Here is a 17,419-nt window from a genome sequence, read left to right as displayed (position 1 = left end):
GACTGACAGAGACCGTGAGAGAGAGAGAAAGAGACTGACAGAGACCGTGAGAGAGAGAGAAAGAGACTGACAGAGACCGTGAGAGAGAGAGAAAGAGACTGACAGAGACCGTGAGAGAGAAAGAGACTGACAGAGACCGTGAGAGAGAGAGAAAGAGACTGACAGAGACCGTGAGAGAGAGACAAAAAAAAGTTAAAGAGAAATTTTCTAAAAATAGAGGTCAGCGCATATAGTTAAAATGTGTCTCTAGTGATTGGTCGCCAGTGAGTGTATGTATCTTGTGATTGGTTGCAAGTGACTCAAGTGTCTGGGTTTGCTGATTGTGGAGTAGATGGGAGGAGCCTCAGAGGAGCTGTGTGGATGATTGACAGTAGAGTAGGCGGGGCTTTGACCAAAGTTCACAGTAGCATAGTCACATGATGAAGTGCCCTCTTTAGCAATGGCAGCGGTGGCCTCATTGGAGCAGCTGCCATCTTTAGTGATGGTGGCAGTTGCTTCGTTGGGGCAGCTGGGGTTCTTGTGGAAGTTGACGCTGTCGTGGTGGAGAGACTCAGAGTGGCTTGTAGGTAAGTTGGCGGTGGCGTAGATGGTGGTCATCGCAGCACCTGAGTCTGACTGTAGGGGGCTCTCCTTTATCTCTTCATAGTCACCGTCACCATGACAACCCTGGAGAAGAGGGAGGAGAGAAAAGGGGAGAGGAGATAATAGTATGACACTCACAAACACACTCAACACATTACTCAATGACATCACTCAATGACATCACTCAATGACATCACTCAATGACATCACTCAATGACATCACTCAGACACAAAAACAAACAACCAAAATACACTGACCCCTTCGTTGTTTCCTGTGTCTGGACTCACTCTGTGTGTTGAAGAGACAGATTCTGTGGAACACAACACACACACATCACTCAGAGAGAGAGAGAGAGGTAGAGAGAGACAAAAAGGGAGAGAGAGGATGAGAGATAGACAGGAAGTGAGAGAGAGGACGGAGGGAGGGAGAGAAAGAGAGTAGGAAAGAGAGAGAGAGAGAGAGAGATGCACTTCCACCAGAATACATCAGGGGTCAGACACTCCTCAGTGACTGTTTATGCTTCTCAACCAGGGACAAATGATGACATGGCTATTATGCAAATACATTTCTTTGAAAAGTAAATGAAAATATTTAAAAAAGGGGAACTTGCTCTCTTTATATAGAGCTATGTGTGTGTGTGTGTGTGTGTGTGTGTGTGTGTGTGTGTGTGTGTGTGTGTGTGTGTGTGTGTGTGTGTGTGTGTGTGTGTGTGTGTGTGTGTTTCTCACCTGTGACCTTGTTGTATTTCCATCTGTAGACTATGATCAGGCTGATCACCAGCAGTAACACTACCAGACTAACAGACACCATGATGACCACTGAGGTACCTGGAACACACACACACACACACACACACACACACACTGTTACGTAAACGATTAGACAAACCTACTGTTACTCTAACCTACCCTCATATCATAACACTACATACAGACATGTCTACCACTAATATACCCTCATATCATAACACTACATAGAGACATGTCTACCACTAACCTACCCCTCATATCATAACACTATATACAGACATGTCTACCACTAACCTACCCTCATATCATAACACTACATACAGACATGTCTACCACTAACCTACCCTCATATCATAATACTACATACAGACATGTCTACCACTAACCTACCCTCATATCATAACACTACATACAGACATGTCTACCACTAACATACCCTCATATCATAACACTACATACAGACATGTCTACCACTAACCTACCCTCATATCATAACACTACATATAGACATGTCTAACACTAACCTACCCTCATATCATAACACTAACCTACCCTCACATCATAACACTACATACAGACATGTCTACCACTAACCTACCCTCATATCATAACACTACATAGAGACATGTCTATCACTAACCTACCCCTCATATCATAACACTACATACAGACATGTCTACCACTAACCTACCCTCATATCATAACACTAACCTACCCTCATATCATAACACTACATACAGACATGTCTACCACTAACCTACCCTCATATCATAACACTAACCTACCCTCATATCATAACACTACATACAGACATGTCTACCACTAACCTAACCTCATATCATACCACTACATACAGACATGTCTACCACTAACCTACCCTCATATCATAACACTAACCTACCCTCATATCATAACACTAACCTACCCTCATATCATATCACTACATACAGACATGTCTACCACTAACCTACCCTCATATCATGATACTACATACAGACATGTCTACCACTAACCTAACCTCATATCATAACACTTCATACAGACATGTCTACCACTAACCTACCCCTCATATGATAACACTACATACAGACATGTCTAAGAGTAACCTACCCTCATATCATATCACTACATACAGACATGTCTACCACTAACCTACCCTCATATCATAACACTACATACAGACATGTCTAACACTAACCTACCCTAATATCATAACACTACATACAGACATGTCTACCACTAACCTACCCTCATATCATAACACTAACCTACCCTCATATCATAACACTAACCTACCCTCATATCATAACACTAACCTACCCTCATATCATAACACTACATACAGACATGTCTAACACTAACCTTCCCCTCATATCATAACACTACATACAGACATGTCTACCACTGAACTACCCTCATACCATAACACTACATATAGACATGTCTAACACTAACATACCCTCATATCATGACACTACATACAGACATGTCTACCACTAACCTACCCTCATATCATAACACTACATACAGACATGTCTACCACTAACCTACCCTCATATCATAACACTACATACAGACATGTCTACCACTAACCTACCCTCATATCATAACACTACATACAGACATGTCTACCACTAACCTACCCTCATATCATAACACTACATACAGACATGTCTACCACCAACCTACCCTCATATCATAACACTACATACAGACATGTCTACCACTAACCTACCCTCATATCATAACACTACATACAGACATGTCTACCAATAACCTACCCTCATATCATAACACTACATACAGACATGTCTACCACTAACCTACCCTCATATCATACCACTACATACAGACATGTCTACCACTAACCTACCCTCATATCATAACACTACATACAGACATGTCTACCACTAACCTACCCTCATATCATAACACTACATACAGACATGTCTACCACTAACCTACCCTCATATCATAACACTAACCTACCCTCATATCATAACACTAACCTACCCTCATATCATAACACTTCATACAGACATGTCTACCACTAACCTACCCTCATATCATAACACTAACCTACCCTCATATCATAACACTACATACAGACATGTCTAACACTAATCTACCCTCATATCATAACACTACATACAGACATGTCTAACACTAACTTACCCCTCATATCATAACACTACATACAGACATGTCTACCACTAACCTACCCTCATATCATAACACTACATACAGACATGTCTACCACTAACCTACCCTCATATCATAACACTACATACAGACATGTCTACCACTAACCTACCCTCATATCATAACACTACATACAGACATGTCTACCACTAACCTACCCCTCATATCGTAACACTACATACAGACATGTCTACCACTAACTTACCCCTCATATCATAACACTAACCTACCCTCATATCATAACACCAACCTACCCCTCATATCATAACACTAGATACAGACATGTCTACCACTAACCTACCCTCATGTCATGACACTACATACAGACATGTTTACCACTAACCTACCCTCATATCATAACACTACATACAGACATGTCTAACACTAACCTACCCTCATACCGTAACACTACATACAGACATGTCTAACACTAACCTACCCTCATATCATAACACTACATACAGACATGTCTACCACTAACCTACCCTCATATCATAACACTACATACAGACATGTCTACCACTAACCTACCCTTATATCATAACACTACATACAGACATGTCCAACACTAACCTACCCTCATATCATAACACTACATACAGACATGTCTAACACTAACCTACCCTCATATCATAACACTACATACAGACATGTCTACCACTAACCTACCCTCATATCATAACACTACATACAGACATGTCTACCACTAACCTACCCCTCATATCATAACACTACATACAGACATGTCTAACACTAACCTACCCTCATATCATAACACTAACCTACCCTCATATCATAACACTACATACAGACATGTCTACCACTAACCTACCCTCATATCATAACACTAACCTACCCTCATATCATAACACTACATACAGACATGTCTACCACTAACCTACCCTCATATCATAACACTACGTACAGACATGTCTACCACTAACCTACCCCTCATATCAAAAAACTACATACAGACATGTCTACCACTAACCCACCCTCATATCATAACACTACATACAGACATGTCTACCACTAACCTACCCTCATATCATAACACTACATACAGACATGTCTAACACTAACCTACCCTCATACCATAACACTACATACAGACATGTCTAACACTAACCTACCCTCATATCATAACACTACATACAGACATGTCTACCACTACCATACCCTCATATCATAACACTACATACAGACATGTCTACCACTAACCTACCCTCATATCAGAACAACTAACATACAGACTGTCCACACTAACCTACCCCCATATCATAACACTACATACAGACATGTCTAACACTAACCTACCCTCATATCATAACACTACATACAGACATGTCTACCACTAAACCTACCCCCTCATATCATAACACCATATACAGACATGTCATAACACTAACCTACCCTCATATCATAACACTACCTACCCTCATATCATAACACTACATACAGACATGTCTACCACTAACCTACCCCTCAATATCATAACACTACATACAGACATGTCTAAAAACACTAACCTAACCCTCATATCATAACACTAACCTACCCTCATATCATAACACACATACATACTACCATGTCTACCACTAACCTACCCTCATATCATTACACTACATACAGACATGTCTACCATAACCTACCCTCATATCATAACACTACATACAGACATGTCTACCACTACCCTACCCTCATATCATAACACTAACCTACCCTCATATCATAACACTACATACAGACATGTCTAACACTAACCTACCCTCATATCATAACACTACATACAGACATGTCTACCACTAACCTACCCCTCATATCATAACACTACATACAGACATGTCTACCACTAACCTACCCTCATATCATAACACTAACCTACCCTCAAATCATAACACTACATACAGACATGTCTACCACTAACTTACCCCTCATATCATAACACTAACCTACCCTCATATCATAACACCAACCTACCCCTCATATCATAACACTACATACAGACATGTCTACCACTAACCTACCCTCAAATCATAACACTACATAGAGACATGTCTACCACTAACCTACCCTCATATCATAACACTACATACAGACATGTCTACCACTAACCTACCCTCATATCATAACACTACATACAGACATGTCTACCACTAACCTACCCTCATATCATAACACTACATACAGACATGTCTACCACTAACCTACCCTCATATCATAACACTACATACAGACATGTCTACAACTAACTTACCCCTCATATCATAACACTACATACAGACATGTCTAACACTAACCTACCCTCATATCATAACACTACATACAGACATGTCTACCACTAACCTACCCTAATATCATAACACTACATGCAGACATGTCTACCACTAACCTACCCTCATATCATAACACTACATACAGACATGTCTACCACTAACCTACCCTCATATCATAACACTACATACGGACATGTTTACCACTAACCTACCCTCATATCATAACACTACATACAGACATGTCTAACACTAACCTACCCTCATACCATAACACTACATACAGACATGTCTAACACTAACCTACCCTCATATCATAACACTACATACAGACATGTCTACCACTAACCTACCCTCATATCATAACACTACATACAGACATGTCTACCACTAACCTACCCTCATATCATAACACTACATACAGACATGTCCAACACTAACCTACCCCTCATATCATAACACTACATACAGACATGTCTAACACTAACCTACCCTCATATCATAACACTACATACAGACATGTCTACCACTAACCTACCCCTCATATCATAACACCATATACAGACATGTCTAACACTAACCTACCCTCATATCATAACACTAACCTACCCTCATATCATAACACTACATACAGACATGTCTACCACTAACCTACCCCTCATATCATAACACTACATACAGACATGTCTAACACTAACCTACCCTCATATCATAACACTAACCTACCTCATATCATAACACTACATACAGACATGTCTACCACTAACCTACCCTCATATCATTACACTACATACAGACATGTCTACCACTAACCTACCCTCATATCATAACACTACATACAGACATGTCTACCACTAACCTACCCTCATATCATAACACTAACCTACCCTCATATCATAACACTACATACAGACATGTCTAACACTAACTTACCCCTCATATCATAACACTACATACAGACATGTCTACCACTAACCTACCCTCATATCATAACACTACATACAGACATGTCTACCACTAACTTACCCCTCATATCATAACACTAACCTACCCTCATATCATAACACTACATACAGACATGTCTACCACTAACCTACCCTCATATCATAACACTACATACAGACATGTCCAACACCAACCTACCCCTCATATCATAACACTACATACAGACATGGCTACCACTAACCTACCCTCATATCATAACACTACATACAGACATGTCTACCACTAACCTACCCTCATATCATAACACTACATACAGACATGTCTACCACTAACCTACCCTCATATCATAACACTAACCTACCCTCATATCATAACACTACATACAGACATGTCTACCACTAACCTACCCTCATATCATAACACTACATACAGACATGTCTAACAGTAACCTACCCTCATATCATAACACTACATACAGACATGTCTAACATTAACCTACCCACATATCATAACACTACATACAGACATGTCTACCACTAACCTACCCTCATATCATAACACTACATACAGACATGTCTACCACTAACCTACCCTCATCTCATAACACTAACCTACCCCTCATATCATAACACTAACATACCCTCATATCATAACACTAACCTACCCTCATATCATAACACTACATACAGACATGTCTACCACTAACCTACCCTCATATCATAACACTATATACAGACATGTCTACCACTAACCTACCCTCATATCATAACACTACATACAGACATGTCTACCACTAACCTACCCTCATATCATAATACTACATATAGACATGTCTACCACTAACCTACCCTCATATCATAACACTACATACAGACATGTCTAACACTAACCTACCCTCATATCATAACACTACATACAGACATGTCTACCACTAACCTACCCCTCATATCATAACACCATATACAGACATGTCTAACACTAACCTACCCTCATATCATAACACTAACCTACCCTCATATCATAACACTACATACAGACATGTCTACCACTAACCTACCCCTCATATCATAACACTACATACAGACATGTCTAACACTAACCTACCCTCATATCATAACACTAACCTACCCTCATATCATAACACTACATACAGACATGTCTACCACTAACCTACCCTCATATCATTACACTACATACAGACATGTCTACCACTAACCTACCCTCATATCATAACACTACATACAGACATGTCTACCACTAACCTACCCTCATATCATAACACTAACCTACCCTCATATCATAACACTACATACAGACATGTCTACCACTAACCTACCCCTCATATCATAACACTACATACAGACATGTCTACCACTAACCTACCCCTCATATCATAACACTACATACAGACATGTCTAACACTAACTTACCCCTCATATCATAACACTACATACAGACATGTCTACCACTAACCTACCCTCATATCATAACACTACATACAGACATGTCTACCACTAACTTACCCCTCATATCATAACACTAACCTACCCTCATATCATAACACTACATACAGACATGTCTACCACTAACCTACCCTCATATCATAACACTACATACAGACATGTCTACCACTAACCTACCCTCATATCATAACACTACATACAGACATGTCTACCACTAACCTACCCTCATATCATGACACTACATACAGACATGTCTACCACTAACCTACCCTCATATCATAACACTTCATACAGACATGTCTACCACTAACCTACCCCTCATATCATAACACTACATACAGACATGTCTACCACTAACCTACCCTCATATCATAACACTACATATAGACATGTCTACCACTAACCTACCCTCATATCATAACACTACATACAGACATGTCCAACACCAACCTACCCCTCATATCATAACACTACATACAGACATGGCTACCACTAACCTACCCTCATATCATAACACTACATACAGACATGTCTACCACTAACCTACCCTCATATCTTAACACTACATACAGACATGTCTACCACTAACCTACCCTCATATCATAACACTAACCTACCCTCATATCATAACACTACATACAGACATGTCTACCACTAACCTACCCTCATATCATAACACTACATACAGACATGTCTAACAGTAACCTACCCTCATATCATAACACTACATACAGACATGGCTACCACTAACCTACCCTCATATCATAACACTACATACAGACATGTCTACCACTAACCTACCCTCATATCATAACACTACATACAGACATGTCTACCACTAACCTACCCTCATATCATAACACTAACCTACCCTCATATCATAACACTACATACAGACATGTCTACCACTAACCTACCCTCATATCATAACACTACATACAGACATGTCCAACACCAACCTACCCCTCATATCATAACACTACATACAGACATGTCTAACACTAACTTACCCCTCATATCATAACACTACATACAGACATGTCTACCACTAACCTACCCTCATATCATAACACTACATACAGACATGTCTACCACTAACTTACCCCTCATATCATAACACTAACCTACCCTCATATCATAACACTACATACAGACATGTCTACCACTAACCTACCCTCATATCATAACACTACATACAGACATGTCCAACACCAACCTACCCCTCATATCATAACACTACATACAGACATGGCTACCACTAACCTACCCTCATATCATAACACTACATACAGACATGTCTACCACTAACCTACCCTCATATCATAACACTACATACAGACATGTCTACCACTAACCTACCCTCATATCATAACACTAACCTACCCTCATATCATAACACTACATACAGACATGTCTACCACTAACCTACCCTCATATCATAACACTACATACAGACATGTCTAACAGTAACCTACCCTCATATCATAACACTACATACAGACATGTCTAACATTAACCTACCCACATATCATAACACTACATACAGACATGTCTACCACTAACCTACCCTCATATCATAACACTACATACAGACATGTCTACCACTAACCTACCCTCATCTCATAACACTAACCTACCCCTCATATCATAACACTAACATACCCTCATATCATAACACTAACCTACCCTCATATCATAACACTACATACAGACATGTCTACCACTAACCTACCCTCATATCATAACACTATATACAGACATGTCTACCACTAACCTACCCTCATATCATAACACTACATACAGACATGTCTACCACTAACCTACCCTCATATCATAATACTACATATAGACATGTCTACCACTAACCTACCCTCATATCATAACACTACATACAGACATGTCTAACACTAACCTACCCTCATATCATAACACTACATACAGACATGTCTACCACTAACCTACCCCTCATATCATAACACCATATACAGACATGTCTAACACTAACCTACCCTCATATCATAACACTAACCTACCCTCATATCATAACACTACATACAGACATGTCTACCACTAACCTACCCCTCATATCATAACACTACATACAGACATGTCTAACACTAACCTACCCTCATATCATAACACTAACCTACCCTCATATCATAACACTACATACAGACATGTCTACCACTAACCTACCCTCATATCATAACACTACATACAGACATGTCTACCACTAACCTACCCTCATATCATAACACTACATACAGACATGTCTACCACTAACCTACCCTCATATCATAACACTAACCTACCCTCATATCATAACACTACATACAGACATGTCTACCACTAACCTACCCCTCATATCATAACACTACATACAGACATGTCTACCACTAACCTACCCCTCATATCATAACACTACATACAGACATGTCTAACACTAACTTACCCCTCATATCATAACACTACATACAGACATGTCTACCACTAACCTACCCTCATATCATAACACTACATACAGACATGTCTACCACTAACTTACCCCTCATATCATAACACTAACCTACCCTCATATCATAACACTACATACAGACATGTCTACCACTAACCTACCCTCATATCATAACACTACATACAGACATGTCTACCACTAACCTACCCTCATATCATAACACTACATACAGACATGTCTACCACTAACCTACCCTCATATCATGACACTACATACAGACATGTCTACCACTAACCTACCCTCATATCATAACACTTCATACAGACATGTCTACCACTAACCTACCCCTCATATCATAACACTACATACAGACATGTCTACCACTAACCTACCCTCATATCATAACACTACATATAGACATGTCTACCACTAACCTACCCTCATATCATAACACTACATACAGACATGTCCAACACCAACCTACCCCTCATATCATAACACTACATACAGACATGGCTACCACTAACCTACCCTCATATCATAACACTACATACAGACATGTCTACCACTAACCTACCCTCATATCTTAACACTACATACAGACATGTCTACCACTAACCTACCCTCATATCATAACACTAACCTACCCTCATATCATAACACTACATACAGACATGTCTACCACTAACCTACCCTCATATCATAACACTACATACAGACATGTCTAACAGTAACCTACCCTCATATCATAACACTTCATACAGACATGTCTACCACTAACCTACCCCTCATATCATAACACTACATACAGACATGTCTACCACTAACCTACCCTCATATCATAACACTACATATAGACATGTCTACCACTAACCTACCCTCATATCATAACACTACATACAGACATGTCCAACACCAACCTACCCCTCATATCATAACACTACATACAGACATGGCTACCACTAACCTACCCTCATATCATAACACTACATACAGACATGTCTACCACTAACCTACCCTCATATCTTAACACTACATACAGACATGTCTACCACTAACCTACCCTCATATCATAACACTAACCTACCCTCATATCATAACACTACATACAGACATGTCTACCACTAACCTACCCTCATATCATAACACTACATACAGACATGTCTAACAGTAACCTACCCTCATATCATAACACTACATACAGACATGTCTAACATCAACCTACCCACATATCATAACACTACATACAGACATGTCTAACATCAACCTACCCTCATATCATAACACTACATACAGACATGTCTACCACTAACCTACCCTCATATCATAATACTACATATAGACATGTCTACCACTAACCTACCCTCATATCATAACACTACATACAGACATGTCTACCACTATTTTTTTTATTTTTTATTTCACCTTTATTTAACCAGGTAGGCAAGTTGAGAACAAGTTCTCATTTACAATTGTGACCTGGCCAAGATAAAGCAAAGCAGTTCGACAACATACAAAAACACAGAGTTACACATGGAGTAAAACAACAGACAATCAATGATGCAGAAGAAAAAATAAGACTATATACAATGTGAGCAAATGATGTGAGATACGGGAGGTAAAGGCAAAAAAAATGCCATGGTGGCAAAGTAAATAAAGTATGGCAAGAAAAACACTGGAATGGTAGATTTGTAGTTTGAAGAAAGTTAAAAGTTAAAATATAAATAATATGGTGCAAAGGAGCAAAATAAATAAAATAAATACAGTAAGGGAAGAGGTAGTAGTTTGGGCTCAATTAACGATGGGCTATGTACAGGTGCAGAGATCTGTGAGCTGCTCTGACAGCTGGTGCTTAAAGCTAGTGAGGGAGATAAGTGTTTCCATTTTTAGAGATTTTTGTAGTTCGTTCCAGTCATTGGCAGCAGAGAACTGGAAGGAGAGACGGCCAAAGGAGGAATTGGCTTTGGGGGTGACCAGAGAGATATACCTGCTACAGGTGGGTGCTGCTATGGTGACCAGTGAGCGGAGATAAGGGGGGACTTTACCCAGCAGGGTCTTGTAGATGACCTGGAGCCAATGTGTTTGGCGACGATTATGAAGTGAAGGCCAGCCAACGAGAGCATACAGCTCGCAGTGGTGGGTTGTATATGGGGCTTTGGTGACAAAACGGATGGCACTGTGATAGACTGCATCCAGCTTGTTGAGTAGGGTATTGGAGGCTATTTTGTAAATGACATCGCCGAAGTCGAGGATTGGTAGGATGGTCAGTTTTACCAGGGTATGTTTGGCAGCATGAGTGAAGGATGCTTTGTTGCGAAATAGGAAGCCAATTCTAGATTTCACTTTGGATTGGAGATGATTGATGTGAGTCTGGAAGGAGAGTTTACAGTCTAACCAGACACCTAGGTATTTGTAGTTGTCCACAAATTCTAAGTTAGAACCGTCCAGAGAAGTTATGTTGGATGGGCGGGCAGGTGCAGGCAGCGATCGGTTGAAGAGCATGCATTTAGTTTTACTTGTGTTTAGGAGCAGTTGGAGACCACGGAAGGAGAGTTGAATGGCATTGAAGCTCGTCTGGAGGGTTGTTAACACAGTGTCCAAAGAAGGGCCAGAAGTATACAGAATGGTGTCGTCTGCGTAGAGGTGGATCAGAGATTCACCAGCAGCAAGAGCGACATCATTTATGTATACAGAGAAAAGAGTTGGCCCAAGAATTGAACCCTGTGGTACCCCCATAGAGACTGCCAGAGGTCCAGACAGTAGGCCCTCTGATTTGACACATTGAACTCTGTCAGAGAAGTAGTTGGTGAACCAGGCGACGCAATCGTTTGAGAAACCAAGGCTACTAAGTCTGCCGATGAGGATGTGGTGATTAACAGAGTCAAAAGCTTTGGCCAGGTCAATGAATACGGCAACACAGTATTGTTTCTTATCGATGGCAGTTATGATGTCGTTTAGGACCTTGAGCGTGGCTGAGGTGCACCCATGACCAGCTCTGAAACCAGATTTCATAGCGGAGAGGGTGCGGTGGGATTCGAAATAGTCGGTAATCTGTTTGTTGACTTGGCTTTCGAAGACCTTAGAAAGGCAGGGTAGGATGGATATAGGTCTGTAGCAATTTGGGTCAAGAGTGTCACCTCCTTTGAAGAGGGGGATGACAGCAGCTGCTTTCCAATCTATGGGAATCTCAGACGACACGAAAGAGAGGTTGAACAGGCTAGTAATAGGGGTTGCAATAATTTCGGCAGATAATTTTAGAAAGAAAGGGTCCAGATTGTCAAGCCCAGCTGATTTGTAGGGGTCCAGATTTTGCAGCTCTTTCAGAACATCAGCTGAATGGATTTGGGAGAAGGAGAAATGGGGTAGGCTTGGGCGAGTAGCTGTGGGGGTGCAGTGCTGTTGAATGCAGTCGGGGTAGTTAGGTGGAAAGCATGGCCAGCCGTAGAAAAATGCTTATTGAAATTCTCAATTATAGTGGGCTTATCGGTGGTGACAGAGTTTCCTATCCTCAGTGCAGTGGGCAGTTGGGAGGAGGTGTTCTTATTCTCCATGGACTTTACAATGTCCCAGAACTTTTTAGAGTTGGAGTTGCACGAAGCAAATTTCTGTTTGAAAAAGCTAGCCTTGGCGTTTCTAACTGCCTGTGTGTATTGGTTTCTAACTTCCCTAAAAAGTTGCATATCGCGGGGGCAGTTCGATGCTAATGCAGAACGCCACAGGATATTTTTGTGTTGGTTAAGGGCAGTCAGGTCTGGGGAGAACCAAGGGCTATATCTGTTCCTGGTTCTAAATTTCTTGAAAGGGGCATGCTTATTTCTGTCTAACACTAACCTACCCTCATATCATAATACTACATATAGACATGTCTAACACTAACCTACCCTCATACCATAACACTACATACAGACATGTCTAACACTAACCTACCCTCATATCATACCACTGCATACAGACATGTCTAACACTAACCTACCCTCATATCATAATACTACATATAGACATGTCTAACACTAACCATTTGAATTTGTAAAAGTGTATTTACCAGATCCGTTGATTGATGATGATGATGATGATGGTGATATGAAGGTGGTTGTGGTTGGGGCTGGAAGTGCTGTAGTTGTTGTTGTTCTGATAGTGATGGTTGGTGCCACTGAAAACATTTAGAGATAGATACAGTGCATGATACATGTTGTTGTAACTTTCCTCTCTAGACAGACAGATGTAAAGACAGGAAGGTTCCTCTTGTTTCTGTTGAAGTGTGTTAGTTCTCCTTTAGCTCACCATATCTCCCTCTATCTCTCTTATGCTCATCACTCTTTTCATCTCTCTCTCTCTCTCTCCCTCCCTCTCTCTCTCTCTCTCTCTCTTTCTCCCTCCTTCTCTTTCTCTCTGTCTCTCTCCCTCCCTCTCTTTCTCTCTCTCTCTCTCTCTCTCTCTCTGATGACAACTGCAGGTTTCATGATGACATTCCTACTGAAACTTGTGGTTTTATATCTTGAACACATGACTGCTTAGTGATACTGAGACAGATATAGAAACACACAGTTATTATAGAGGAAGTTACAGTGTTCTGGTCCAATGTCTTTTCACACCACTACAAACACACAGACCCACCCGGCCTCCACTAACACACTGACTGCCTGCTGTCAACCACTGAACAACTACTACTGATAACATGTTTAGTTCAATGCTACATTTCACTAAACTGGTTGTTGACAATTAATAACAGTTAATAACTTTTAATAACAACATATTTCAGAAGGTTCTAGATGTGATTGCTATTTTATGGCTATATATTATTTACATTGTCTGACAACATAGCTACAGTGTAGTTCCATAGTTACTGCAGGTGTACAGCATGGAAAGCAGAGGAGGGCGCTGGTGGAGAAATAGGAGGATCGGCTCATCCTAATGGCTGGAATGGAATGGATGGAAGAGTATCGGACCTCCGTTCCAGTCCAGCCTTCACAATGAGCCCGTCCTCCAATATCTCCTCCCACCAGCCACCACTGATGTAAAGAGTTGATCCACTGACCCACAGAGAGGATACATCTAGTGTAGTCTGCAGGTCTCCACCTTCTATCAGATCCACACCAATATGTCCCAGAATCCTCTGGTCTCAGCTCTTTGATGTACACTGTGAAGACTGATATTCTGGGGTTATCCCTCAGGGAAAACCTGCCTTCATACACAACTTCATTTTGTAATGTAGTTCTTAATTTATCTTCACAGATTAAAGGACTGTCCCCTTTACAGAAGAACTTCTCATTACTCTTATTGTCGTCTGGATATTTACAAGTAAACCTGGCAGTCTCCCCCACCTGTCCAGTCACATTGATTTGTTTGACGTCCCTCCAATCTGCGAATGACATAAACCTGTTCAGTCGTCTTTACAGATTATGATAGATAAGATGTCCCTCCAGTCTGTCAATGACATGTCAAGTGTTTTGATACCTTCGCTGAAATATTACACTTGTAGAAATGGTCACTTACCTGTAACATGCAGTTGTACCTGTGTAATCAGTGAAATGTAACTAGTTACGACTCCACACCAGTATGTTCCAGTATCATCTTCAGTCAGGTCACTGATGGTCACTGTGTAGGATTTCTCTCCTGTGTTGTCAGACACAGAGAAACGACCAGCTTTTGCAGTTGTCTGGTAAGCAAAGATCATATAAATACAGGTATTGAAGTCATTGCTTTCCTTGCAGAAATACTTGATGCTGTCCTCATGGTCCTCTGGATAGTTACATCTGATGGTAGCTTCTCCTCCCAGATAGGCCGTCTCTGTGACTGACTTCTCACAGCAGTCATCTGTCAATAGAAACACACAACACAACCTTAGTCTAATACTATAGACTGACTTCTCACAGCAGTCATCTGTCAATAGAAACACACAACACAACCTTAGTCTAATACTATAGACTGACTTCTCACAGCAGTCATCTGTCAATAGAAACACACATCACAACCTTAGTCTAATATTATAGACTGACTTCATTGACTAGTGGTACTGACCATGTAATAACATATGTAGCTAAATTCATTTTATAAAGTTAAAGTAAAAGTCTCTCACCCTCCTTCACATCCAGCTCTACCTCGGTATAACTGTCAGGTATAGTAGGTTTGTCCACTCCACACCAGTAGGTCCCTTCATCTTGTCTGGTCAGTTGTCTGATGATCACCTTGAAGTAGTTTTCTCCAGTGATGTCATACAGAGAGAATCTACCTCTGTGCTTCCAGTTATTCTTCCTCAGAGTAGTTATTTTCATATCACAACTATAAGTCCACTTTGGTCCCTTACAGAAATATTTCTCATTACTTCTTTCTTCTGTGGAATAATGACAGTAGATGATGACAGTTCCTCCAGAGTATCCTGTCACTTTGAAGGAGCTCAAACAACCTGTCAATCAGACAAGAGAAAATATATTTTATATTCCTCTTGGTTTAGTGTTTTGAAATACTAATGTACTTATGGTTAGGATTCCTACACCAGTGGCATCACATTAACCACACACACACACACACACACACGCACGCACGCACGCACGCACGCACGCACACACACCATAGTGTTTCCTTATCTGTAGTAGCAGCCTTTATTAGAAAACTAACTGGATGTTATTACATTGTTATAGAGAGTTATAACAAGCTTATTACCTGTCGTGAAGGAGAGGAGGATGACTATCAGCAGGATATTCATCTTGTTGTGTTCTCTCCAGGTTGGTCCAGGTGTCTACAGGTGTCTA

General features: G+C 40.5%; 1 protein-coding gene across 1 annotated transcript; it reads right to left on the bottom strand.

The window, feature by feature from the left end:
- Positions 1 to 145: 145 nt before the first annotated feature.
- Positions 146 to 16,942, bottom strand: LOC115183310 (polymeric immunoglobulin receptor-like). Its single transcript, XM_029744639.1, has 7 exons — positions 16,747 to 16,942; positions 16,164 to 16,484; positions 15,706 to 16,029; positions 14,713 to 14,820; positions 1,312 to 1,410; positions 841 to 893; positions 146 to 666 (listed from the first exon to the last, which is right to left on the bottom strand). The coding sequence occupies exons 1-7, from the start codon at positions 16,940 to 16,942 to the stop codon at positions 247 to 249; spliced, it is 1,521 nt and encodes a 506-aa protein (XP_029600499.1). The 3' UTR covers positions 146 to 246.
- Positions 16,943 to 17,419: the final 477 nt, after the last annotated feature.

This window comes from Salmo trutta, unplaced genomic scaffold (assembly GCF_901001165.1).
Source record: "Salmo trutta unplaced genomic scaffold, fSalTru1.1, whole genome shotgun sequence".
NCBI lineage: Eukaryota > Metazoa > Chordata > Actinopteri > Salmoniformes > Salmonidae > Salmo > Salmo trutta.
This window is presented reverse-complemented; position numbering and strand designations above follow the sequence as displayed.